Raw genomic sequence first — 25,474 nt, 5'->3', positions numbered from 1 at the left:
ACAAAATACAGAAATAAATGATCTACAACTATAATTGTAAATATGTGCATAAACTTAGTTACTCTTATTGCCATCCTAAAATATTTAAAATATGACTTTACTAAATATGTTTATATTGATTAAATATGGTGTTTAACTCATTTTACACACTGGAATTTCTCATAAAATTTTATTTGGAAAGAGCCTTACACAGTTACCCAAAGGTATAAACAATGGAAGAGGACAGTGGTAACTAGAGATTGTGTATTCTGCAATCCTTGGAGGAAAGAAAGGTGACCTTTGGGTTGTTACAGATGAAGAATGTGGATGGGATTATAGAAAAGAGAATTTATTTCACACAGTGTTTTTCTGCATCAGTGATTTTAATATGGATTCTTAGTGGTTATCAACAACTAGTCAAATAACTCTTTTTTACACACTCTGGATTCTGAACTAGTGAATTGTGGGCTCAGCCCTCTCCCTCCATCTCTTTCTTGATCCAGTCCACGTAGTTGAGTAATTTGGTGTAGAATCCGTACCCCCTGCTACACCCGATGCCCCAGGACACTATGCCCGTGGCCACCCAGCGGTCGTCCGCATCCTTCACTGCATAGACCCCTCCACTGTCCCCCTGACAGGCATCCTGCTTTTGAGTCGGGTCCCCAGCACAGAACATGTTTTCAGAGAACACGTCTTTCCTGTTTTTATCCCGGAGCCACTTCTCACATAGCTCTCGTTGAGCCATGGGCAGACGGACAAATCTGAGATTATGAGCAAGCCTATCTTCCCTTATCCCGAATCCACTGACATAGCCCATGAGTCCCCTCTCATAGAAGGTCTCGTTGTCAGGGAGGCAGATGGGCAGGAGGTTGGGGCCTAGGGTGACACTATTTTCCAGTTCCAGGAGGGCAATGTCCCCCTCAAAGTTGTGGGACTCTTCCTGGTGGTAGTCTGGGTGGATGTGGACCCTGCGGACAGGGTGGTTTGCTAGTTTTGTGATCTCTTCCACGCTTACGTGGCCCATGAACACATCTATGCTGGCATTGGCTTGCGAGCTGTACTCCTTGGGGAAGAGGGTGTGGGCAGCTGTGAGGATCCAGCGGTCGCCCAGCAGGGCTCCACCCCCTCTCCCATAGATGTTGGTGAACACCTGCCAGGGGAAGTTGCCCATCTTGGCTTCTTGCCCTCCAATGATGCGCTGCTTCTCTTCCACAGGGTGGATGGGTTTCCCACACACTGGAGAAGAGAGACAGTGAAGGCAGGGATAAGTCAGCTCCAGGCCCACCCCTCTTTCCTCCTGTGGTCAGTCAGTCAGTCCCCTTTCACCCCCTCTTATTAGCTCTGGGCCCTTTCCTCACTCTCCTCCCATCCCAACAGCTCCATCTCTGGCCTATGGTCAGCCTGTTCTCCTTGTTCTTGTTTATTTCTTCCTGTTTTTTTGTTTATTTTTGGTTGTTGTCGCTGTTTTTAATCCTGATTTCCTGTCTGCTCAGTGAAAACGCTGGTATGTCAGGACTGCGTCCAGTTCTCTGCATCTCTCTCCCTTTCTCCTGGGACATCTCTCTTTTTCTCTTATTCCTCATGTCTATTTTTAACTTCAAGCTGGAGTGTCTCTCCACTCGATTTGCCTCCATTCTTCGCGCATGCTTTTTCTGGTGCCCTACAGGGTTGCAAAAGTCAGCAAGTATGTCTCCAGAGGGTTTCCACTCACCTGGCAAACACCGAGGAATCTTCTCTCCTTCCTCTTCATTCTTCCAAATGCCCTGGGCTGTGCAGGTATATATCCCTTGGGGGAGAAGGGACTATGATCAGGTTGGAGGTGGTGGGCAGGGAAACCACGTGGCAGAGGTCAATGAGCACTGAGTGTGTTGGGCAGAGGCAGGGGAGAACTGGAACCAGCATAAGCAAGAATCAAGGACAAGGTTCAAACATATGAGTGGAGCATCGAAAGTGTGACGAGGTTTCATACATATATTTTTGTTCTAATGTTACGTGAAAATATTAGAATACTTAACTATATGTTTGATGTGATTCCTATTTGTGAAAGAAGACACAAAAACTGGGAGGAGTGTATCTAGATCTTACCAGTGACTAGGTGTCTTGGTTTCTTCATAGCGGGTTGTAGATAGCCATGGTAGCTACATTTTGGATTGCTGACAATGCACCACAGCTTGTTGCTAAGCACTTTATCAGCATTATCTCATTTAAGTACCACAGTGACACTTGCAGGCATGCATTATTACTCTCATTCTATAGAATGAGGAAACTGAATTTACATAATTTACACAAGGTCAAAGGACTTCTAAGTTCCAGAACTAAGATGCAAAGTAAGGGTTGCCTGACTTCAAAGCCCAGCTCTTAAATAATACCATGTATAAGAATTTTCCTTTTTTTTTGCCTGTTTCAAACCAGAAAGTATGTGATTTCTTTCATTTAAAGAAAGTTTTAAAGATACCCATAGATGAATTTGAGAGTCATTCAGCAAGCCTAAATGCAGACTATCACAACAGATCAGCCTGAGGGGTATGTAGGGAGAATGCTGGGGGAGGTCCCACTGATATAGCTGTAGTGGTAGTGGTGGTGGTAATGGTGGTGATTGTGTGGTGGTGTTGGTAGTGATGGTGGTGTCTTGTTATTGGTATTGGTGGTGATGGTAGTGATGGTAGTAGTGGTGGTATGGTGGTGATGATAGTGGTGGAGGTGGGGGTGGGGGTGGTGATGGTTGTGATAATGGTGATGGTTGTAATGATGGTGGTGGTGGTGGTGATGGTGGTGGAGGTGGAGGTGAAGGTGGCGGTGTGTGGGGGGATGGGGGTGGGGCAGTGTTGGTGAAGAGGGTAGTCATGGTGATGGTGGTGAGAGAAAGCTGACTATTTATGAGATTCAAGTCTTTCTTTGTCACTCAGGTGCTTCCTTCTTCAACACTACTAAAGTACAGTGCACTGTACTTTAAGGCCCTGAAGCCAGTGTATTGGGCAGATACCTTATTATATATTCCCTAGGGTACTGGCAGAAATCTCAGAAGATGTCTTGAGACGATAGAGGGGAAAAACTGCCATTTGCATGGGCCCCTACCTTGCTCGGACTTGCTGCTATCACTTCTGGTCTTCATCTTGTAATATGGCTCATTGCAGTAGTACTGGATACGGGCCTGGTAGGTGTTCACGCTCTTTGTGGTGATATACATGAAGGCCCCATTACGTATCCTTTGGGGCTTCCCACAGTCCTTGACTGGGAGAGAACACAGGCTGTATGAGAGTTGATAATGATGGCTGGAACGTCAGTGGAATAAATGTGAGTTGTTTACCCACAGAACAGGCTGAGAAACTTAGAGAAATATGGTCAGTGGTGGGTATTTGGGATGGATGGGAACTGGGTGGAGTAAAGATCAGTTTTGGGTAGAGACCATCAATCCTGCTGAGATGAGGGTTGCCTGGTTCCTGAGATGGGCCATAGGCTTCAAAGAACAAGTCAAGGGGAGGGTCTTTTGGGAAGAGGCTTACTTCCAGACCCCCCGCTTCCTTTCTCAGCGTAGGTCCCCAAAGCTAGAGGGGTGGGAGATCCCTAGGGGCAGACACATCTGAGTTGTCACTTACTCCTGCACCTGGGCATGGCACGATGCCATGTGCCATCATCCTGGCAGACAGCTGTGAAGGAAAGCAGCACCTGGTTGCCCTGTTTGAACAGATGTAGAGGTGCCATTACTACAAGGAGGCACTGCAGCTCCCTTCCTGCCCTTTCCCACATAGCAGGCAGTGCAAAGACAGCTCTCAAAATCTCAGACCTCAGCCCCTGTGGATGTGGCTCTTTCATCCTCCTTAGCCAGTCCTCTCAGACCAGCATTACACATGGGAGCACTGAGTCACACAGGAGAAAGTCGGGGAGAGGGCTAATTGTCAGACCCAATAATCCTCTCTCTAGACTCTTGCCTGTTTCCACTGAGGTCTAGTTGAACCCAACAATTTTATTTATTTATTCACTTAATTTAAAATATTTTCTATTATAGTTGATATTTATATTAGTTTCAGATGTATAGCATAGTTGTTAGACACTTATATAATTTACAAGGTGATTCCCCTGATAATTCAAGTACCCACCTGGCACCATACCTAGTTACTACAGTACTATTGATCATATTCCCTATGTACTATACATTCCCATGACTATTTTATAACTACCATTTTGTACTTCTTAATCCCTTCACTCTTTTTACCCAGCCCCCAACACTGCTCCCCTCAATTTTAAATTAGTTTTGAATCTCACAAATTAAAAAATAACAAGCCTGGCCCGGCCGGGCGTGGCTCAGCGGTTGAGCGTCGACCTAGGATCCAGGCGATCCGGGTTTGATTCCTGGTCAGGGCACATGCCCGGGTTGTGGGCTCGATCAATGACTCTCATCATTGATGTTTCTATCTCTCTCTCTCCCTCTGAAGTCAATCAAGATATATTTAAAAACAAAACAAAAAAAACAACCAAAAAACCAAAGCCTGGTTGTGTGTTTTCTGCATTGAAACAGAAGACTCTTCCCTGAAGTAGAATCACGTTGCTCTCCCTGTGGAATTCCCTGCCGGACTACGCCTGCATCACTTTATCTCTCCTAGATTGCAGTTTTCTTGAGGGCTAGAGTCTTTCCTGAAATACTGGTGCAGCCCAGTCACTTTTCAGGGTGCTTGAAATGCTGATGTGCTAAGTGCTGTTGCACTTGAGCAGATAGCAGGGAAGAGGCAAGAAAATGGTTGCCTTGGAAATGAAAAGTGTTTGGACAATAAAAATGCATTTTATTAAGACCAACAACCATCCTAGAGTATTAGCCCTAGAAAAGAGTGCAAGAGAATGTGCATGAAAACTAGGATGTCTGAATGAAATAATGTGAGATACTGTGTGACTTGCTATAAATTCTGTGAATGATAAATGCCAAGGTAAGTGTGGGTGTGGCGTAGAAAAGGGGAGGTTGTAACCAGAGCAAAGAGTATGTCCAGTCTTCTGGACCCAGGACATCCGGTCTTCATGATGTAGCTGGAGGCATCCTGCAGTAAAGTGCAAGTTCACCTGGCTAACTTAGTTTGATGCAACAGTCAAATGTAAGCTCCATGAAGGCTGTATGAATATGTTTGTTTGTTTTTTACTGTACCTCTTGCATCTAGAACCCTGCCTGACACTCAGAAAACACTTAAAATATTTGTTGAATGAATAACTACTACTTAAGGACATACCAAAGGTCCCTTCTCTGATTCTGATTAGGCCTTCCAAGTGGATCTAGTGAACAAAGATGGGGTATGCAGTCCCGGGTCCCTGGCCAAGGCTAACTCCAAGCCTATGTTTTTCAAAATGGCACTTTAGTTTACCAGCTTTTGTGAGATTGGTCAATGGATAAAACCACATTCTTTTTTGAGTCTGTGAAGGACAGGATGGTGGGCGCAGGTTGAGACCACCCATGTGCATAAAAAAGCCCTGGAGCAAGAGGAAGATTAGGTCCAGGTCCCTGCTGTTCAAAATCATTATGATGTCAAATGAGTCACTCCTGGTACTTCACTTCCTCCCCTGACTTTTCAGTTCCTAATTCTACAATGAGTTATTAGACTGGATCAGTAGTTCTTGAACTTGGTTGTACATTAGAATCACCCGGGTAGTTTTAAGTAATCCTGATGTCCCGGCTGCACTCCAGACCAATAGAATCTGTCTTTAGCAGGGGACCCAGATGTCAGTATTTTTTAAACTCTAAGAGTTTCCAATGTGCAGTCAAATTTGAGAACTGGTAGACCAGGTGACCTTTCCAGCTCTAACATCTGTGATTCCACCTGGGGCTGAGCCTAAATCTGCTGTGGGTCCATCCATCTGAATTCCTCCTGGAATGCTGGGCCAGCTCTCTCTCTTTCAGCACTGGGCTCTTACCTCAACGAGCTGGTAGCCTTGTTTGCAGGTGGCAATGAAGTAGTCACGGAACTGGTACTGAGACTGCAGGTTCTGGATGATGGTGAACTCATCTAGGGTTTTGGGCTGCGGGCACTTGATGACTGTGGCGGAAACCAGAGGGCACATTTATCTCAGAGCCACTTACCTTCATTCTCCCTCCCTGATCCTGCCCCATTGCTGGCCAGTGAAGGAGGCCCTCGGGCAACCTTACTTGAAGTGGTATAGTGCAGCTTCCAGCCCCGGCTGTCCCCCGAATCGTCTGTGAAGAACAGCAGATCCACAGCATTGCTGTTGGTGTCAAGGTCAGCGGGTCTTTGCTTCCCACAGAACTCGCCGATGTTCCTCCCACTGGCATAGATCTGGTGGAATAGGAGGGAGGGTAATCTCTCCAATGCAGACATCTTCCCATAGGGCCAGGGTGGTAGTGGTAATCTTGCTTTGTGTATGTTTTCAACTGGAGGGGAAAAGGGATCCCCAGGACCCACTTCCTTTTGCGTAGGAGCTAGCACAGCCCATGAGTGATGTTGGACACTCCTGTTCCAATTGGTCAGAGGATCCAGCAGGCAGTAGGGATAAAAAGAACTGAGTGGGGTTGGGAAGGAGAGGGTGGGGTCTCTCTGGGGATAGGATGGCTGTACCTGTAGCTGGTCATAGGGGCAGTGTACTTGCTGGTGGTCATCAATTTCAAAAGGCTCCAGGAACTTGAGGTGGATGGTGTAGCCCCGCTCCACTCGGATGCTGTAGTTGCAGCGCAGGTCAGGGGGGTAGGGCTGGGGGTACTCCATGCTGAACACGTAGCCTGCTGGCTCTGTGTACAGCTCACTGCTGCACTCAACTGTGAGAGCAGAGCCGGGAGGAGGTCACCAGGAGACTCTCTGGCTGGCCCAGCAAGCCCTTGTTCAGCCTCTGCCTCCCTCCCACACTACCCAACCTCACCCTGGCAGGAATGTCCATCCTTCTGAAGCTCATAGCCTGGACGACAGGAACAGAAGTAACCGCCAACATAGTTGTGACAAAGGTGTTGGCACTGGGGCTGGGAATCCTCCTTAACTGCATTTTGCTGGGAAACACATTCATCAACGTCTGGAAGAGATTCCGGAAGGAAGGATTAAATTCCTGCCAGGGGACTTCTGTAGTGGCGTGGGGCTCAGAGCTGTCTCTCACCGGAGGCCATAAGACCAAGTCAGCTCCTAACCACCTGGACCCCAGGCCTCTCTAATGCTTTCTGGGAACTACCCAATGGGGACAGAGCCCAGGTTGGCATGCCTTTTCTGGATAGAGCTCTTTTGAGGGGAAAAAGAAGGAAGGCCAGGCTTCCTGCTTCTTTGGATTCAAGATTCCCTCTTTCCAGTCCCCATTCAATATGACTGAGACCCGAAAAAGGGAACCCGGGAACCACTCACCCACAGCTTGGTAGTAGGCCAAGAAGCCTTTGTAGAACATCATGGTGCCATTCTCCTCATTGGAGAAGTCTGTGTGGAAGGTCAGTAGCATCTTGTTTCCTTCAGATATAAATTCTGTATTTCCTGGGGGGTTGCCCAGTGGAGAATCCTGTTGCCCACAGAACCTCCCCAGGGTTCTCTTATCAGCAGAGATCTGGTGGAGGAAGGACAAAGGGTAGGAAGAAGGGCTGTTGAGACATGTCCCATGTGGAAAGTCAGTGACGGTCCTCCTTCTCTTGTCCCAAGGAGAATAATGCTCCACTTCTGGAATGGTCTCCACCCGCTGGGCTCTGGCCGTTGCAGACTTTCCCAGGTGACTTTCATTTGTCCACCTGAGTCTCCCATCAGCTAACCCTTTTCACCTTCTCCTGTGGCCCTTCCCTGTTTATGTTCCCCAAGCACGTTCTTCATTCCCACCCTCTCCCATGCCTGTGATCCACTGGGGCCTTGGTTGTGTCTACCCAGCCTTTCTCTTTCCTTCATTCTCAGAACCTTAATTTCTATCTTGTTATTTGACCTCACCTCATTCAAACTGTTCACATCTGGCTGGGTCTCCTGACACACAGCTGAATGTGAGCCTCGGGCCCTTAGCATCAGCGAGCATCACCCAGCTTCCCTTATTTCTTGCTTCATGATTTGTGAACTTGTCAAAAGCAGGTGTCCTTTCCCTAACCCTGTTCCTCACTATCCCTGCCGCCAAGACCCCTCCCTTCAACACTGCAAACCTCCCAAGTCCTCTGGACTAGGAAGGCGTATCATTTTCATGTTATTCTATCACAGCCTCCTGGGAATGGTATTAATTCAACATGCGTAGGTTCTATTTGAATCCTGAATCTAGAATCTCATTTTTATTGGATGTAGGAAGATGGGACTGGGAGGGTACCCTTGGTTATTATGGTGGTTAGGGGACTGAGTCCATTGTCCTTCCTGAAGACTATGCTTGAGCAACCACCACACACATTTCTGTTCCCCATGTTCCTGTGTTCCTGATGAAGCAGCTGGCATGGTGATGTTCTTCATGGAAACAGGGAAACTGAGGCACAGCTGTTTCTCAAAGACTCCCAGCAAGGAAACAGTTGGGGAAGTGTTTTCTGACTCCTGTAGATGGTAAATTTCTTGAGAGCGGGGATTGTACCTTCCTTCCTCTGTGTTTCTCCCCCACGGTGCTCAATGAAGGCCTCTAAAACTGGTGGACACCATTCATGGCATCACTTGACTCCCAGAACTCCACTCTGCCATCAGCTGTTATAGGGTTGGGGCTGTGTCCACAGATGGGGAGTGCTAACCAGAGTGGTTAGAGAACAAATCCTCAGGTTCCAGAGCCACCCAGCTCTCCCTCTGCCCTCCCAACCTGACCTCCTACCTTGACATAGTCATAGAAACAGCCTTCAGAAGGCTCCAGGTCAAACTGCCAGAAGACGAGCTTCACCCTGTATCCTGTGGCAACTGTGATCACAGTTGTGGTCTCAAAGTTGTTGGGGTAAGGCTTGGGGTACAGAGGGGAAGTCACCTCCCCATAGAGCTCCTGAGCGATGGGGATGGAGCCTCCCAGCCTGCAGAACAGGACTGACACCAGGAGGTATAAAAGCCACCTGCCAGAAAGAAAGGGAGTATCCAGAGGGCTATTTGGGCAATGACAGGGGTGGGGGATGGGATGGTCATACCGCTGGGCATTTTCCTCTCTGCCCGTTCTAGACCCACAGATGTTCCAGGGGGGTGTGGGTGGAGCAGGGAGGCTGGTCTCTGCAGCTGCTGCACGGTCGTTCCTCCCCCCCGGGCAGAGTCCAGTCCAGATGTCATCATGCGGCCTTCACCTCTCTCTCCATCTTTCTCCCCTGCCTTGTCCCATTACTCTCCCTCCCCCATTCCTGGAACAGGGCTGGCTTGGGACCAATTAATTGAGGGTGAGGGTTTCCAGTCATGGTTCTCTGAAAGGGCTCCCAAAGGCTCAGCAAAGACCTCAGGGAGAAGCTGCCTGTGGAGTAGGGAGTGCCACACAGAGGACACCCTTCCTGGGCAGAGTGGGTTCCCCCATTTTGGCACTCTCCTGCTACGAGCTGAGAAGAAGAAGGGGATGTGGCATCACCTTACATGTCTGAGGTCTCGTTTTGCCCTCAAGGGAGAGATGGGGAGTATGTGCTTGAGTGTGCATGCATGTGCACACTGGAGTAGATAAGGGATATCGGGAGCAGAGGCTGTTCTTGTCTCCCTGAATGCCCAGGGCTCTCCCCTCTGGTTTCTCCCTCCCTCCTTGGTCCCCATCAGCCTTACTCACATTTCTTAAGTCCTGTTTTTGGATCCTGCACTCTCCTGACAGCGTCTTCATCCACTCTGTGTAGAAGGAGAGAGCGGTCATGTAGAGGAGGGAAGGGGAGGGAGGGACTGACTGTGGAGGGGGAAGGGAGGCCTTTCCCGGAGGGATGTTGTAGGGAACGAACCATTTGCATAAACAAAACTGAAAAAAAGCTGTTCCCACTTTAATTTAGTTTTGTTTTTGAATTCCCTGATGGTGGTGCCACCTGCTGGCCTACATGGGGAAGGGTCAGTTTTTAGGGACAGGAAAAACTTCGTTGGGGGCCCAGACTTCTTGTTTTCTAAATCTGATCTGAATTCTCCCTTTTTTCAGAGACTTTCCTCGGGACTGTTGCTGTATTTACAAGGCTCCAACCCAAAGTGCAGTGGAAATCACAGTTGAGGGGACTCTTTTCTGGACTGCCCTTTTCCACTAACTCAGTTGGTCTTGCCTTTAGTCGCCCAGCAGCCCTGGTCCAGGAATGGCCAGGGTTTTGATGCCCAGGATGTGACAGGGGCAGAGGAGGGCAGTCAAGGTGTGGAAAGAGGAGAATGGAGTTTGGTTGCATTGGGGCCCTGCATGAGTGGCTTACTTCACTCATGAATGACACTTAGACAGAACAGGCTGTCAGGGTGACGCCAAAGCCGCACTAGGGTCTGTTTTAAGACTCTTCTTCTCCACCTCAATGAACTCAGGCCTGCCAATGAACTTGGCTCCTAGAGAAGCAAGGGCAGCTGTGGAGTGGTAGAGACAGTCTCTTTTCCTCAGCATTTGTCAAGAGTTTGATCCCCTGAGGGTCACGATTGTCTATGGCTAGGTGAACAGAGTGGCTGTGGACCAATAATGACTTGAGAGGAAACCAGATCCCTGGGAGGGAGGAAAGCTCTTGTTTCTCTTGTCCACCAGGACACAGTGTCCTGTTTTAAAGGCTTGCTCTTCGAGTGAGCCTTTCTTCATCAACTCTCCATGGCTCAAGTGCCCTATGGCACTGTATTCCACAGGGAAGCTGGTCTGCAGAGCAGGCCTCTGAGCTCTGAGGCCTTTGTAGTGTATCTTGATTGTTTCCTGTATTAGATTAATTCCTCTATCCCTGCACCCACTCACTCATTCATCATTAATGGGCGACCTACCTAGGATGCCAGACACTTCCCTAGGCAATGGATTGCAAGGACTCATGAAGATGGGGCAGTTCCCTGTTAGGCAGCTATAAAGTCATCACTGAATATAGTTAGAGAGCTGGCACATGGAAGATGCAAGATTAACTAAGGTCTGGAGGGCTTCTCCAGCAGGCTTATATGTCAGAGCTGAGGAATGAATCCTATGGCAGGGCTGATCCGTGGCATTACCCATGACATGACCTATGGCCTTGTCAGGTCAGGAAGGACAAAGGATAGGGCAGAAGAATAAGGACAGATCAGGAGACAAGAAAGAGGGAGATTCTGGTCTAGCAAATTGTACATTAGCATCCTGACAGCAGTGTTTGTGTTTGTGTGTGTGTGTGTGTGTGTGTGTGTGTGTGTGTTCATGGTGGGGGCAGGATGGCAGAGGAAACTGGGAAGGAGGAGGTGTTCCCAGAAGGAAAGTCTTAGCTGAACCTCTCCTATCCCATCTTACGGATTCTGAGTTCTGTCCTGGTAGTATGCACCTGACTGGAAAGTGACAAACCTGGACCTCATTAGCTCCATCCCACCCCAACCTCCACTCTGCCCAACCACTCAAAATAACCTTTAATTACACACTTGACTTATGCCCTTGACTTATAATGAGAATGGAAAGAAGAAACTGCCATATGCAGATTGTTCAGGCACTTGCTTTAAAACCAGTGTTTGAAGACATTGTCTCCTACATTGTCCATTCCTCTTGGGGTTTGAATCTGGGGGGAGATTTTTCTCCCTTAAAGTAGTGGTAGGTTTCCCTTTGTGGATGTATCTATAATTATATCTAGATATATAAATAGAGATATATAGATATAGGTATATGTTTTTGCCTTGGTAGGGAGAAACTCGTGTCATTTAAAAATATATATATATTTATTGATTTCAGAGAGAGGAAGGGAGAGGGAGAGAGAGATAGAAACATCAATGATGAGAGAGTCATTGATCAGCTGCCTCCTGCACGCCCCCAACTGGGGATGGAGCCCGCAACCCAGGCATGTGCCCTGGCTGGGAACTGAACCTCGGTCTCCTGGATCCTAGGTGGATGCTCAACAGCTGAGCCATGCCAGCCAGGCTCATGTCATTTTTTCATTAATAAAAATTAAAAAATAAAACATACATGTTCATTAAATAAAATTTAGCAAGTAGAGAAGAACAGGGGAAAACAAAACAGAATTACACCACTTAAAAGAAACTTTGATGAATATTTTAGAGTACTTTTAATAGTTTCTTCTACTATGTACAGGCTTATAAAATAGAAGTAACCACATTTGACCCCTATTTTTTAAAGATCCATTTAACCTTTAACTATATCGCTAACTTCATTTTCAACAACTAGCACATTTGCTCTCTTCTCGGTTTTATTTATTTTCTAGTTCTATTTGAATAAGTGTATTTTATTTGCCCTTTTTACTCTAAACCACCTGATGTCCTTTCTAAAGATTAAAGAGTTGACCATGTCAGGTGGAGCATGGCCCTGGGTGCCCTGCAGCACTGGGGGTGTCTGTGGGAACATCCAGCCCAGGGCTGGGCCCAGGAGATGGGGCCCCAGGAAAGTGTGAGCCAGGTGACATCCTCCTCAATGAAGCAGGAATTTGCAGGGAGTGAGAATATGTAGGGGACTGGGAAAGGGAAGTGGGAGATACAGCAGGTCCTGATGCCCCCTGAGAGGTGTGAAGGTGCACTGGAAAGCATATGGCCTTGGCAGTCTAGGACCAGCTGTGGCATTTGGGCAAGTCACTTTATCTCTCTGAACTTCAATCCCCTCATTTAAAATGTGGGTCATGAGAATGGAAAAAGACTTGCATTGAGTCTTTGAAAAGTATTCCTGCAGTAATAGAGTCCAGTTGTTCCTAGATGAAAGGTTGATCCATACATTTCCTAACAAAGCTTAAAAGTGAGCCTGAAAAGATCAAGCATATTCCAATAAAACCTGCATCTACATCTTCTTTACCCAATCATCTATCAAGGGACACTTCGGTTGTTTCCATATCTTGTGGTACATATACAATGGACTACTACTCAGCCATAAGAAAAGATGATACACTGCCATTTGCGGCAACCTGGGTGGACCTTGAGGGTATCATGCTAAGTGAAATAAGTCAGACAGAAAAAGTCAAGAACCATATGATGTCACTCATATGTGGGATATAAATCTGAAAGCAACAAATGAGCAAACAAACAAACGAAAACTCATAGACACAGACAACAGTGTGGTGGTTACCAGAGAGAACGGGGGTTGGTGGGAGGTAATAAAGGGTAAAGGGGGTCAGATACATGGTGATGAAAGGAGATTTGACTTTGGGTGGTAAGTACACAATGCAATATACAGATGATGTCTTATAGAATTGTACATTTGAAAAGGACAATTTTATTGACCAATGTCACCCCAATACATTTTTTACCCCAATAAATTTAATAAAAAACTGCATCTAAAAACAAACTCCAACAACATTTAAAGGAGTAAAAATAAACTTAAATCTATAAACCTAAAAAAAAATGTGGGTCAAAACACATCCTTTGCAAACTTGGTGTGAGGAGTCAATGAAATAACATATGTGAAGTGCCTGGTATACAGAAGACGTGACAAAAACCAAGCTGTTACTGTAACTGCAGCTAGGAGTTGTGGTAGGTGGAGCTGCTGACAGTTTAAATATTTGAAGGTCAATTAAAGGGGCTTTGGAATGTTTTGGAGATGAAATGCAATTAAGACCACTTCCCCCATACACCACTTGAACAAGAGGATGAGAGGCTGGCTGTCTCCCAGGAGGGACAGATGAAGCTGTGTCAGCAGAAGATGAAGTTCAAGTTCAAAGTGAAACTTACTGAGATGCACAGGGCTTCCCTGGGCATAGCACAAACTCACAGGAAGGTAGAGGGTGAGGAGGAGGGGCTGGGGGACACCCTTCCTATCTAGGATGGGGTCAGCCTTGAGTAGAGGACGAGTTCTCTCTTAGTGACTTGAATAGGGATTCCCTGCCCACCCACCTCTCCATCCACAGGCTCAGTCTTTACTTTCAAGCCTCTTCTGTCTGAGGCCTCCACAGTGGTGGTGCCATTGCTCAGTGAGCCCAGGGTCAGCCCTTTCCACTCATCACTCCCTTGATCCAGTCCACATAGTTGAGCACTTTGGTGTAAAAGCCGTACCCTTTGCCACACCCAATGCCCCAGGATACGATGCCTGTGGCCACCCAGTGATGGGCACGATCATCCCATACTACATAAACACCACCACTGTCTCCCTGGCAGACACTCTGCTGCCTTGACTCATCCCCAACACAGAACATATTGTCAGAAAACACCTCAGTCCTCTGTTTCTCTTGAAGCCAGGCCTCGCAGGCTTCCCTCGGGGCAACCGGCAGCCTTGAGTATTTCAACTCAGTGGTTAACCAGCCCATCTCCACACCAAACCCACTGACATAGCCCATCAGGCCACTGTGGTAAAGGGTCTCGTTGTCCGGCAGACAGACAGGGAGGAGGCTAGGGCCGAGGGGGACACTGTGCTGGAGTTCTAGGAGGGCAATGTCCCCATTGAAGTTGTTGGACTCTTTCTGACGGTAGTCTGGGTGCACAACCACACGGCGCACAGGGTGGTTTCCCAGTTTTATAATCTCATCTATGTTTGTGTGGCCCAGGAAGACGTTCACACTCCTCTTCTTCCCGAGAAAGATGGTGTCCTTGGGATAGATGGTGTGGGCGGCAGTGAGGATCCATCTGTCGCCCAGCAGGGCCCCGCCTCCACGGCCATAGATATTGGTGAAGGCTTGCCAGGGGAAGTTGCCCAGCTTAGCTTTGGAAGAACCCTGGGCCTCCTGGTTCTGGGCGATGGGGATGACTGGCTGTCCACAGACTGGGATAGAGGAAAGGTAAGGGTAAGAAACCAGCATGGACAAAGCCACATTGATTAAAGACCTACTTCTATGAAGTGCTTTTCCTCCTGCCTCCTTAGCTATTTTAAGCTGCTTTTTTAGATTCTTGGTGGGACCACCCTGGGCAAGCACATATAGCAAGCAGAGTTTGCCTTCAGTGCCTCTTGCCTCTGTTTTCTGTGTTATTTCTTAATTTTTAATATGTCCTACTACTACTGTCTGCCAATCCACTCCAAAGCACTACTTCAGGCTGCCCTTAGAGCTTTCTGTGGATCAGGAGTAAAATCTGAGAAATTTATTCAGATTGGGTTAGAAAGGCAATGGTTTGACTAAAAAAAAAATGTGTTTAAAAAATGGTAGACTTAAATCCTCATATACTGCTGATGGGAATTCAAATTGGTGCAACCACTGTGGAAAACAGTTTGGCAGTTCCTCAAAAAGTTAAACATAGAGTTATGATAGGACCCAGCAATTCCATTCCTACATATATACCCAAGAGAACTGAAAACCTATGTTCAAGTAGAAGCTCGTACCTGAATGCTCACAGCTGCATTGTCCATAAAGGGCAAAAAGTGGGAACAACCCAAATGTCCATCAACTGATGAATGGATAAACAAAATGTGATATATCCATACAGTGGCATTCTATTCAGTCATGAAAGGAATGAAGTACTGATACATGCCACAGGGAGGATGAACCTTGAACACATTATGCTAAATGAACGGAGCTAGACACAAAAGACCACGTATTATATGATTCCACTGATATGAAATGTTCAGAATCGGCAAATCTATAGAGACAGAAAGCAGATTAGTGGTTGACAGGGGATGGGGGAGAAGAGAGTTGGAGGTATTGGGTTTCTTTTGGGGATGATGGGAATGTTTTAGAATTAGTGGTAATAGTTGCACAGCATTGTAAATACACTAAAAATTACTGAATTTTACACTGTAAAATGGTATGTGAATTTTATCTCAGTAAAAAAGCTAAAAAAAAAAAGGTGAACTTTTTGGCCCTGTGGGATCTAGGTAGGAAGATATTTTGGGGACAGAGAGCCTGCCTGAGTGACCTTAAAGCATACCATACCAAGAAAGAGTTTCCTCTTATTGCAACTCTGGCTCCTTCACTTCCATCTGATTAACTTCCTTCAGGCTTTTGCTCTCTCAGTTATCTCTTGATCTTTGAAGAATAAGAGGCGAGCTCCTTGCCTCTCCTTTTATGGGCCTTCCAGCTTCCCCTCACCTTCCTCTCCTTTGGCCTTTACCTCTTCTTTCCACTCGAAGGCTTTCCTTTAACCCCCTGTAGCCTGTTCCACAGGCTCCACATACAGCCGAGTATTGTTTGGAAAGTGGCCACAGTGACAGCACTGGCAAGTCACTACTTACCAGGCACACAGTGAGGAACCTCCTCCCTGTCCTGTGTCTCTTTCCCAGGGCCCTGGGCTGGGCAGGTGAGTGTCTCTGAGGAGAAAAATGAAGTGAGGCAAAGAAACAGGCTCAGAATTGAGAGGTGGGGCTAAAAGAGTAGGTGACACAGGTCTCTTGGTGGGAGTAAGGCAGATGGAAGCTGGTTCCCCAGCAGGTGGGGACTCACCTGCTGGCACAGCCTGATAATAGGGCTCCTGGCAGTGGTTCTGGATCATGGAGGAGTTGTCTCCAGGTTTCTGTGTGGCCTCAGAGCCCCCACTAATATGGCCGATGGGCCGGTTATGGTTCATACCTGTAGGAAAAAAGTGGTCATTAGGACCTAGAACAGAATTGCAAACTGGCAACCCAGTTACTGATTCTGGCCCATGGCGATATTTAGTTTGATCTGTACAATGTTTTTTTTTTAGTTTTTTTTTTTATATTTGAATTATTTTTCACTGAACAGATTGTCAATACTAAAAAGATTTGAAAATAACTGTGATAAGTAGGATATGGTGAAACAGGCATTTTCAGACATGATTGGGGGAGTATAAATTAGCAAAATCTCTTTGGAGGGGAAATTTAGCAATATCAAAATTAAAAATGCAATATTTTTCACCTAGCACTTTCATTTCTAAGAATTTACCCTCATATGCATGCTCCAAGATGTATATACAAGATATCCATAGCAGTACTGTTTGTGGCAGCGAAATATTTATCAGTGAAGAACTGGTTGAATGCATTGTGACATATCAAAGGAATATTATATGGTCATTTAAAAGAACTAGGCAATGCTAGCTACATGTGTATGGGATGATCTTTAAGATATATCACTGAGTGAAAAATGACAAATTTGAAGCATTATGAATAGTATGCAACACACACACACACTTATATTTGAATGGCACAATGTGTCTTTGGAAGAACACCCAGGGAATGGAGAACAGAGTTGTTTCTGGACCAGGTAGCCAGGAACTAAGGGCCAGAGGTCAGAGGAAGACTTACTTTTTACCATATTTTTTGAAATTTTTATCATATGCACATATTATCTTTCAAAAAATTCTTAGTCACCAGTTGAAAATCTGGAACTTTACTTAAAATATGGATTTTTAGCTTCTTTTGAAAAAAAAGATGATCTGCAAGCCCTGGGCCAGTAAATCGGCATGGAAACAACTGCTACAGCTGAGCAATGGCTGCCCTTTACCTGGGCAGCTCAGCAGCAGAGTCTAGGAGGGGTCAGGAAAGGGGTTCCTGACCCCCAGTCTTAATAGTCACTCAAGATTCCACAAGATACCAGGCCAGGGCTATGGGCAGAGAGTGTGCCCCAAGATGGACACTCACTCACGGCTTGGTAGAGGACCAGAAAGCCTTTGTGGAGGCCCGTTGTCATGTCCTTAGAGGAGGCAGGAGCACGGAAAGTCAGCTGCAAACTGTTACCCGAGGACACAAACTCCCTCTGACCTGGAGGGCTGCCCAGCAGAGAGCCCACCTGGCCATAGCGCCGGCTTGGATCCATCCCACTGGCTGTGATCTGAAAGGAGAGGCAGGTGTGGCATGAGTCGGCACCACAGGTAGTCACAGGGTGATGTCATGGGCACGGGCTCCATCCCCACCTAGCAGGTCTGCACACCTCTGGGGCTAAGAAGCTGTGGCCTGTGGAAACTTGCTCAAGTAGCTTCCTGTTCCATTACTGATTCCCAAGTTTTTTCCAGACATGACCAGATACCTTGCATATTTCTTTCTTTTTATTATTTTTTAAAATTTTTAACCCTATACTGTACACTCTCCGAATACAGAAAGAAGCTGTCCTATCATATAGGTTTCATCTTGAAAAATAATCTAATGGAGTCATAGTCTCTGGCTAGTAACAAACTATTAACATCTTCTGCAAATACAGAGAAAACCCTGGGATTACTAGTAAGTTCTCTGACATGCTTCCCTACCCCCCATTCAGCATCATCTATGAATACATTTCTGTGAAAGCATCCCAGAATCATTCATAATTAGGAAAAGAAATGGATATGTTCATTTCACCCAATGGACCTTTAGCAGGATGTGATGGAACTTTTTTTTTTTTTTTTAACCTTGGCAAAAATGAAGCACAAACATAACATTTCACAGGTTCGGCCCATGCAAATGCATGTTTTCTTATGTGGGGCTATTTTAATCTCCCCCCAAAACCACAATTAGCATGCAGGTTGTTTTCGACTACTGAGTGAGAGATAATTATTGGCAGTGCAACTCTTTTGTGTAACCATGATCACTAAGGCAGGAGTATTATTTCACCTTGTATAGAATGTCAGTGATATCTTGTCAGATGCAGGTTTATACAGTGTGGGCCTGTGACTTACTGGTGTTCTTTTGTGTGTCTGTTTTTTTAAAGGAAAAAAAAAAATCTCAAAACACAGATCCCTAAACACAATTCAGTTGAAAACGAATTGTTATGCTTTTAGAAATATATTTTAAACTACAGGATGCCCTGTGTATGTGTTTTTTTAAAAAGTTCCCACCCCTAAAAATTTGTCAAATTATTTCTTCGTTATTGGTAAGTCTCACCAATCTGCGATCATGGTTGACTCTTGCTGAACTGAAGCTACTACGGTCCTTAATGTGCAACACAATTCTCTGCAGTTAGATTTTCCAGCTGCCCAGCTGGAACCCAAATGATCTTTAGTTCCCAATCCATCCTTCTGACGGTGGTCCCCTCAAAACATGCTCGGCTACCCAGGGGTGCTTTTGGGTGGGGTTAGCTTGGCTGCCCCTTGTTGACCTTCAAGCTCTGGACCTAGCTGGGCTCTGATCTGTAGACCAGTGGAATGTCCTTTGTTTTGCAATAGGAACCCGTGGGAGCTGACTTTGCTTATTCAAGGGAAGCTGAGGCAGGAGAGGCAGCTCCAAGGCCCAGCCCAGAAGCAGACGCCAAGTGAAATTTGTGTGTTTGTGTGGGGCCAGTGCAGCAGAACTGGAAAGTCCCCGAGGAGCAGTCCCTGCGCTGGGCATTTCATACGACAGAGCCTTTGGAAGATGACAAGTGGATGGACTGAATCCTGATGGCCAACGTCCTCTGTAAGTCCTGGAGCACGTCCTGGCCCGTCCCTTTGCCATTCTTGTCATATAGGAGCTGCTTGAAAGCTTCGTTTTCAATGAGGACCATCATGTTTTTGAGACAGTAGCCTTCACAATATGCAGAGAGCTCTGTGACTCCAAGAAACTGCCTGAGATCCGGGCGAGAGGTGAAGGGGCGGCTTCCTCCCAGGAGAAGGGCCGGCAGAGGCCATGGCTCCTTTGGCGAGCCGTCCCCCTTGCATATTTCTTTAGCCCCACTATAATTACCTCATAAAGTCTCCACCATATTTACTTTCTTTCAAGAAGCTCCTTGGGAATAGAGTCAATAACATCATAATAAGTATGCTTGGTGACAGATGGTTACTAGACTTATTCCGGTGATCACTTTGTAAGGTATATAAATACTGAGTCAATATGTTGTACACCTGAAACTAATATAATACTATAGGTCAATTACAATTAAGAATAAATCAATAAAAAAGAAGTTCTTTGGGAATAGTCCACCGGATTGTAAATTCCAAGAAGGGAGGAAATACATTTATTTTGCTGACCACTGAATCCCTCATGCTCAACATGGTGCCTATAGCACCACAGCTTTGAATCAACGAAGGTGCAGACATAAGTCCCTCCCATCCGGCTTCCTCCAACCCCATCACCTTCCGCTTCTTTAAGTAACTTCCTGTGGGCCAACGTCTGTGACGCAATAAGACCCTCTGCAAACACTTGGCTGGGGTTCCTGGCCTTTCCTGTTCTCCTTCTTTTGGAGTGTCCCTCCTCTTACCCCATGAACTGCAAATAAAGCCCCACAAGGTGTGGGAGTCTAGGACACAAATGTACACAGTATGGACATGCTGGCTATTGTTGCTTAACTTATATGTTCTTTAAGCAGGTTGTCTCTGTTTCAAACTCCTTTTGACTGCCTCGCCTCTGCTCATATTCCTTTCTGTGGGTTCCCCAACCCAAGGAAGGACACCTTGGAAGCAGTTCCCCCGACCCATGCTTCATGTTTAATCTCTATTCTGGGCACACAGCTCACTGCTCAGCTTATTTATTTATTTATTTATTTATTTATATTTATTTATTATTTATTATCTTCTATTTATTTCATTTCATTTCTGATTTTCATATTGACCCAGATCCTGGGTTCTTGCCAGCTCTTCATGCCCTCATTCTCCCAAAGTCTCAAATTCCTTTAAGAGGCCATGCAGCCCGTCTCACTGTGATCACATTAACTGGGTAAAATTTGGCATGAAGAAAATTTCTCAATCATCTGAAATGCCTTGCTTGGGCATGTCCCAATATTGTTCTTTTCCTCAGAACATCAACAAAGTTAAGCCCCATATTTAAGGGTCCTATCTCTTGGGGAAGAAGCATTTTGTTCTCTGAAACTGCCCTTTACTGTTCTACTTGGTTGTCAAATTCTCCAGCTTTCTTTTTACCTTGAGTTGTTGGTTAAATAGAATCACTTAGGAGTCCAACTAGCAAAGTAGAATGAACACATTGCCATGAGTCCTAAGACCCAGGTTAAATTCCAGACTTTGCTCCTAACTCCCTGTGTGACATGGCAGTGGCTTAACCACCGCAGATCTTAGTTTCCTTTCCCATAGGCATCACGTCCTATGCCAGCTTTCCAGTACGTGCATGAGGAGCAGTGGTGAAGATGATACTAAACACCTCTTCATTCAAAATTCATTCTGTTGTGTGTCCTACACATCTGGCAAGCTTGCTTTCGTTCATTCTTTCATTTATTTCTTTGACAAACAGTTATTAAGCTCTATATGTAAGACACTTGCTAGGTGTTGGGGATACAGACGTGAATAAGACATGGTTCTGCTACTGAGGAGCCCATAGCCTGGTTGAGGATACTGACAAGTAAAACATGAACTAGACTGCAGTGTGTTGAATTCTGCATTTAAGTTGTGTGTGTGTGTGTGTGTGTGTGTGTGTGTGTGTGTGTGTGTAACTTGCCCTGGCAGGAGGGGGGAGGAAATAATCTTATTCCTGAACTTGAGTTTCCTCAGTGACAAGGGAAGAATCAGGCTGGGCTGAAAATTGTCCATGACTAAGAAGAACAGAGCTCTTCATAGGTGCTCAACAGACATAGGCTGAACTGAATAAAGCATAGTCTTGGCTTCCAGTGAAATCTGAAGCAATAAACACATGCATTTATCTCCTCTTCCACCTCAACTCCCACTAAAATGACAGCAAAGGGATGAAATGGTACACATGACCAAGGACAAAACAGTGAGAGGAGATGACAGCAGATGAGAGATGTCAGTAACATCTTGGAAGGTGGAATGGAGATGGAAAGGGACAGCTTGACTCTGCAGAGGTGGAAGTCAACACATAGCAAGCAGGTTCTCATCACAGAAATTAGGATAACTGGGAACCCCTGAGGATGGGCATGAGGGAGGGGCTAATAGAAGCCTATGTAGGGAGACCTCAGAACCCTAGATCCCGTTGCCCACCCTGTGCATCTGGGCAGCTCCCTCTGGCTCACCCTGGCAGGAGACCTGAGCGCGAGCCAGAGACCCTGGGACACTTGACAGAGGGAGTGAGGCCAGAACTGAAAACTGAGGGATTAGGTGAAAGTCTACAGATCAAACAGTGAGATGACGTGGCTTGTTTACCAGAAGGCTGGCAACTCAGATCAGGAGACCAGAGGATTCGTCTCTGAGGTTGGCTGTCCCCAAAGAAAGTACTTCTGCATACTGACATTTGGGAGGGCCCCCACAGCAGGTCTAAGTCACCTTGTTGATAGCCCCATTTTCAAACTCATCATGTCAGAAATTTTAGCTATCCACACAGAGCATCCAATATCATTCTAGAACTTCAATCTTAAATATGAATGGACAGCCAAGGTTATCAGACATTGTCAGAGAGTCTCTAACTTGAAAAGCAGAGACTAAAACAAATGAAGAGTGAAAAAGAACTTGAAGTAGAGATAATACAGGGAACAGAAGAAACATTTAAAAATAATCCCATTACAGGGAAAAGAGTATTGTCTATGAAACAAGAACAATATTCTATAAAAAGGCACATTTAGAAAATAAGAATGAGCCTTTTATTTGTAAAAAAATGTCAACAGGAAAAAACCCCATTAAAGTTGGTATTTAAAACGAGGAAATCTCCTAGAAAGTGGAACAAAAAGACAAAGAGAGGAAAACAGAACAGAATGAATAATAAAACTAGAGAATCAGTCCAGAACATACAACAGCTACATTACTGGAGTTTCAGAAATAGAAAATAAAGAGAGCAGACATCTGGAAATAATTTAAAAAACAATACAAGAACATTCCTAGAATTGAAGGACTAGATTAAAAGAGTCTCTAGATTTAAAAAACCCTGTACAAAGAGTAAAAAGCAACTCACTTTAAGGCGCATCATAACGAAAGTTCGGAATACTGGTAATAAAATATTTCAAAAGCTCTAGAGAAAAAAACTGAAGGATGAGGAATCATAGCGCTATCCGACTTAACAACACTAGAGCTGGAAGACGATGCCATCAAAATTCTGAGAGAAAATGACTTCCAACCTAGAATGCAACCCATCAACTGTGAGGGCAGAAAGAAGACATTTAGGGTTATGTAAGATCCTCTAAAATTTACTCCCACATGCCTTTCCTGGAGGAGAAAGTGCTCCTCCAAAAATGAGGGAGTGAACCAGGAAAGAGAATGATGATGGGAGTCAGTTCCAACACGGGACAGGGAAAGGGAATTGCCAGTATGAGGGAGACGGGAACTCCCGGGAAGTGTGAAGGCTTAGAGAGCAAAGAATTCAGACTGAAGAAATAAAGCATTGAGATATCTGCAGGTGGGATGTCACCAATAAAAAGGAGAACTCAGCCCGGGCGGGCGTGGCTCAGTGGTTGAGCGTCGACCTAGAATCCAGGCGATTGGGGTTCCATTCCTGGTCAGGGCACATGCCCAGTTGCAGGCTCGATCAATGACTCTCTCATCATTGATGTTTCTATCTGTCTCCCTCTTCTTTCCTCTCTCTGAAATCAATAAAGATATATTTTTAAAAAAAAAAAAAAAAAAGGAGGACTCAGAGACTGAGATTTGTGCTTGAATGTGTCGAGAGGAGATGTACTCTCCTGGCTAAGAGTTTGGGGAGATTAGTCACAGAGAAGTAAGCAAACCAAAGATTAGAACAAAAACAACCCCCAAACTCCAAAAAACTCCATGTAATTATTGACTCCTGGGAAACCAAAAGTTGGAGAAAAAAGAAACTATAATTATTGTATGCCATGGACTCAGATGAGAATATTTTAAAGTCATAATAGTATAAATAATGACTCTAGTTTTAATTAAAAATGATAGTATTGGTAAACTGGGAGAAGGGGGGAGGGGAAATGTAGGTGGTGAAGATCTGAGATAAAGCTAGTTCTACAGTTGAAAGTGACTGGATAATATGTATTTAAAAAACCCAAACAAAACCAGAGTAAGGATGTTATTGATACATACGAAAATAAATACCAGATGAAACAGCTACATGAATTGTAACTAATTGTCCCAGGAGGGTAGAATGGGGTGGGGAGTAGGCTGGAGGCAACTGTTTTTCATTATAAGACTTGTAGAACTCTGATTTAAAAACAAAACAAAAACTATGTGCATATATTATTTTGATATAAATAAAATTAGGTAAGGTTCTGTTTTAAGTGTCCTTGTTCTGAATAATGGCCTTACCTTACGAACTTCTGCCATAGCTCCTCTCAGGTAAACTCAAACGGTCACCGAATCTTTTGTTACTATTCATGCCCAGCTTCCTGCCAGGACAGAGCAAGTATTCAAGGTGTGTTTAATGACTGATGTGTGAGTCCTTGCACTTTATTCTAGGGATTGGCAGCATGTGTGTCCCTTTGGGGCCAAGATGATAGCACAGCCAGGTTACAGGGCTATTAGTGGAGATGTTCACTTGAGCAGACCCCCACCTCCCAGGTAAGCCAGCCTGTGCCCCTGACTTGGGCTCTTCATCCATCCTCCGAGATTCAGGGCACTGCTACCTCCCACTGCCCTGGCTCCAGGCCAGGAGGCTCCCTCCCCAGAGTCCCTCCAGGACCCCAGCTCACTGTGACAGAGTCCTGCTCACAGTCCTGGGACAGCTCCAGGTCCAAGTCCTGGAAGATGAGCTTCACAGCAAAGCCCTCCGGGGCCTTGATGACAGTGGTGCTCTCTTGGCCTTTGAGGTATGGCTCTGGGTACCCTGGGGATGTCAGCTGCTGGGGTAGCTGCTGGGCCAAGAGCACGGAGCCCTGCGTGGGGCAAGCCTGGAGGACTCCCCAGAGAAGCAGCCACCACCTGTGAGTGGGTGAGGGCGAGATGAGTCCACAGAGCTGGGGCCTGAGGCCTGTAGAGTCATGAGGAGTGGGGCAGGAGATGCTAAGGGACAGAGACCTGGCAAAGGCAAAGGCATTAGCAGCTGTGGCCTCAGGCCTTGAGGCCTGGCACCTCTGCCTGTTCCCAATTGACTCTCTCTGCCCCAGTTCCTTAATATCCTACTCAGCCTGAGCTCCACGGTGAGTTTTCTGCCATTACTTATCTTCCTGGAGAGTCTCATACAAAGTGGGAGGCTACTTTGTGCTTCAGCAGATCCCAACCCCACCCTGGGGTCTGAGGGAGAAATGGTGGTACAAGTGAGGGACAGTTAAATATGTTAGTTTCCTGGCTCAGAGCATTGTGCCTAACCACCCACAGGGAAGGCTGCTAGAAGCTACGGGCAACTCCTAATTCCCCTCTGCATTAAGTGGCTGTGTGTGTGTGTGTGTGTGTGTGTGTGTACATACACCCCTGGGTCCCAACCCCCCTTTTCCCCATCCCTCTTTCTCCCCACCCTTGTCCTCTCCTCCAGGACTCTCCAAGGGCACACTCACATCTCGCCTGGGCAGCTTGTGGAGTGGGGGCTTCCCCAGAGAGAATTCCCCATATCTGAGGGCAGGCATCTGGAATGGGCCACCTGGGACCTTCCAGAGGACTTGGCCCAGGCCTGGGAACAAGAGGTGGGGCTGGAGAGGGCCATGAGGGGTGGGAGGGAACAGTTACTGGAAATGGGTTAAGTAATTCTGCTGTTCCTTTTTCTAAATCTCTGGGTTGAGTGCCACCTATTGTCTAATTTGGGAATAGCTCACCCATGATAATTTAAGAGGAAAAACTCCAAAGCCACGCTGGCCTTCAGAGATCAAAGGTGGTAGCGCACTGGCTCTGGACTCTTGTACTATTTACAAAACAGTAAATAGTAGGATGGCTCCTTGTGAGTTATGGTTGTGGCCTTTAGTTGGACATACCTCTCCCTCCCTGACCTTTCCACTCATTTATTTTCCCAGCCTGCCTCTTATTGAAACTGAAGTTTGCGAACC

General features: G+C 46.0%; 2 protein-coding genes across 4 annotated transcripts; both read right to left on the bottom strand.

Annotated features, from left to right (window-relative positions):
- Positions 1-341: 341 nt before the first annotated feature.
- C1R (complement C1r) lies at positions 342-9,797 on the bottom strand. Its single transcript, XM_081125754.1, has 11 exons — positions 9,610-9,797; positions 8,698-8,926; positions 7,296-7,488; positions 6,829-6,975; positions 6,531-6,727; positions 6,104-6,251; positions 5,872-5,993; positions 3,576-3,654; positions 3,055-3,210; positions 1,691-1,765; positions 342-1,215 (listed from the first exon to the last, which is right to left on the bottom strand). Coding segments are annotated over exons 1-11 (2,115 nt in total). The 5' UTR covers positions 9,612-9,797; the 3' UTR covers positions 342-448.
- Positions 9,798-12,084: 2,287 nt separating this feature from the next.
- Positions 12,085-25,087, bottom strand: C1RL (complement C1r subcomponent like). Of its 3 annotated transcripts, XM_081130147.1 has the most exons (6): positions 24,992-25,087; positions 24,191-24,419; positions 17,395-17,584; positions 16,241-16,366; positions 16,033-16,107; positions 12,085-14,631 (listed from the first exon to the last, which is right to left on the bottom strand). In XM_081130147.1, the coding sequence occupies exons 1-6, from the start codon at positions 25,042-25,044 to the stop codon at positions 13,859-13,861; spliced, it is 1,446 nt and encodes a 481-aa protein (XP_080986273.1). In that variant the 5' UTR covers positions 25,045-25,087; the 3' UTR covers positions 12,085-13,858. The 3 variants fall into 3 exon arrangements, with proteins under 3 accessions (XP_080986273.1, XP_080986274.1, XP_080986275.1); XM_081130148.1 differs by lacking the exon at positions 24,191-24,419; XM_081130149.1 differs by lacking the exons at positions 24,191-24,419; positions 24,992-25,087 and adding an exon at positions 23,808-23,866.
- Positions 25,088-25,474: the final 387 nt, after the last annotated feature.

This window comes from Miniopterus schreibersii (assembly GCF_964146895.1).
Source record: "Miniopterus schreibersii genome assembly, chromosome: 2".
Lineage (NCBI taxonomy): Eukaryota > Metazoa > Chordata > Mammalia > Chiroptera > Miniopteridae > Miniopterus > Miniopterus schreibersii.
Note: the sequence above shows the minus strand (reverse complement) of the source record. Positions and strands in the feature narration are given on the sequence as shown.

What these genes read in the sequence shown, in the direction of transcription:
- C1R (XM_081125754.1), bottom strand. An exon ending in GGCCTACTACCAAGCTGTGG is followed by an intron (nt 6,976 to 7,295) that starts GTGAGTGGTTCC and finishes AATCTCTTCCAG; the next exon opens with ACGTTGATGAATGTGTTTCC. An exon ending in GCCCCTATGACCAGCTACAG is followed by an intron (nt 6,252 to 6,530) that starts GTACAGCCATCC and finishes CTATTCCACCAG; the next exon opens with ATCTATGCCAGTGGGAGGAA.
- C1RL (XM_081130147.1), bottom strand. Translation starts at nt 25,044, where the DNA reads ATGGGGAATTCTCTCTGGGGAAGCCCCCACTCCACAAGCTGCCCAGGC. An exon ending in TTATCAGGCTGTGCCAGCAG is followed by an intron (nt 16,108 to 16,240) that starts GTGAGTCCCCAC and finishes TTTTCTCCTCAG; the next exon opens with AGACACTCACCTGCCCAGCC. An exon ending in GGTTCCTCACTGTGTGCCTG is followed by an intron (nt 14,632 to 16,032) that starts GTAAGTAGTGAC and finishes CCTCTATCCCAG; the next exon opens with TCTGTGGACAGCCAGTCATC.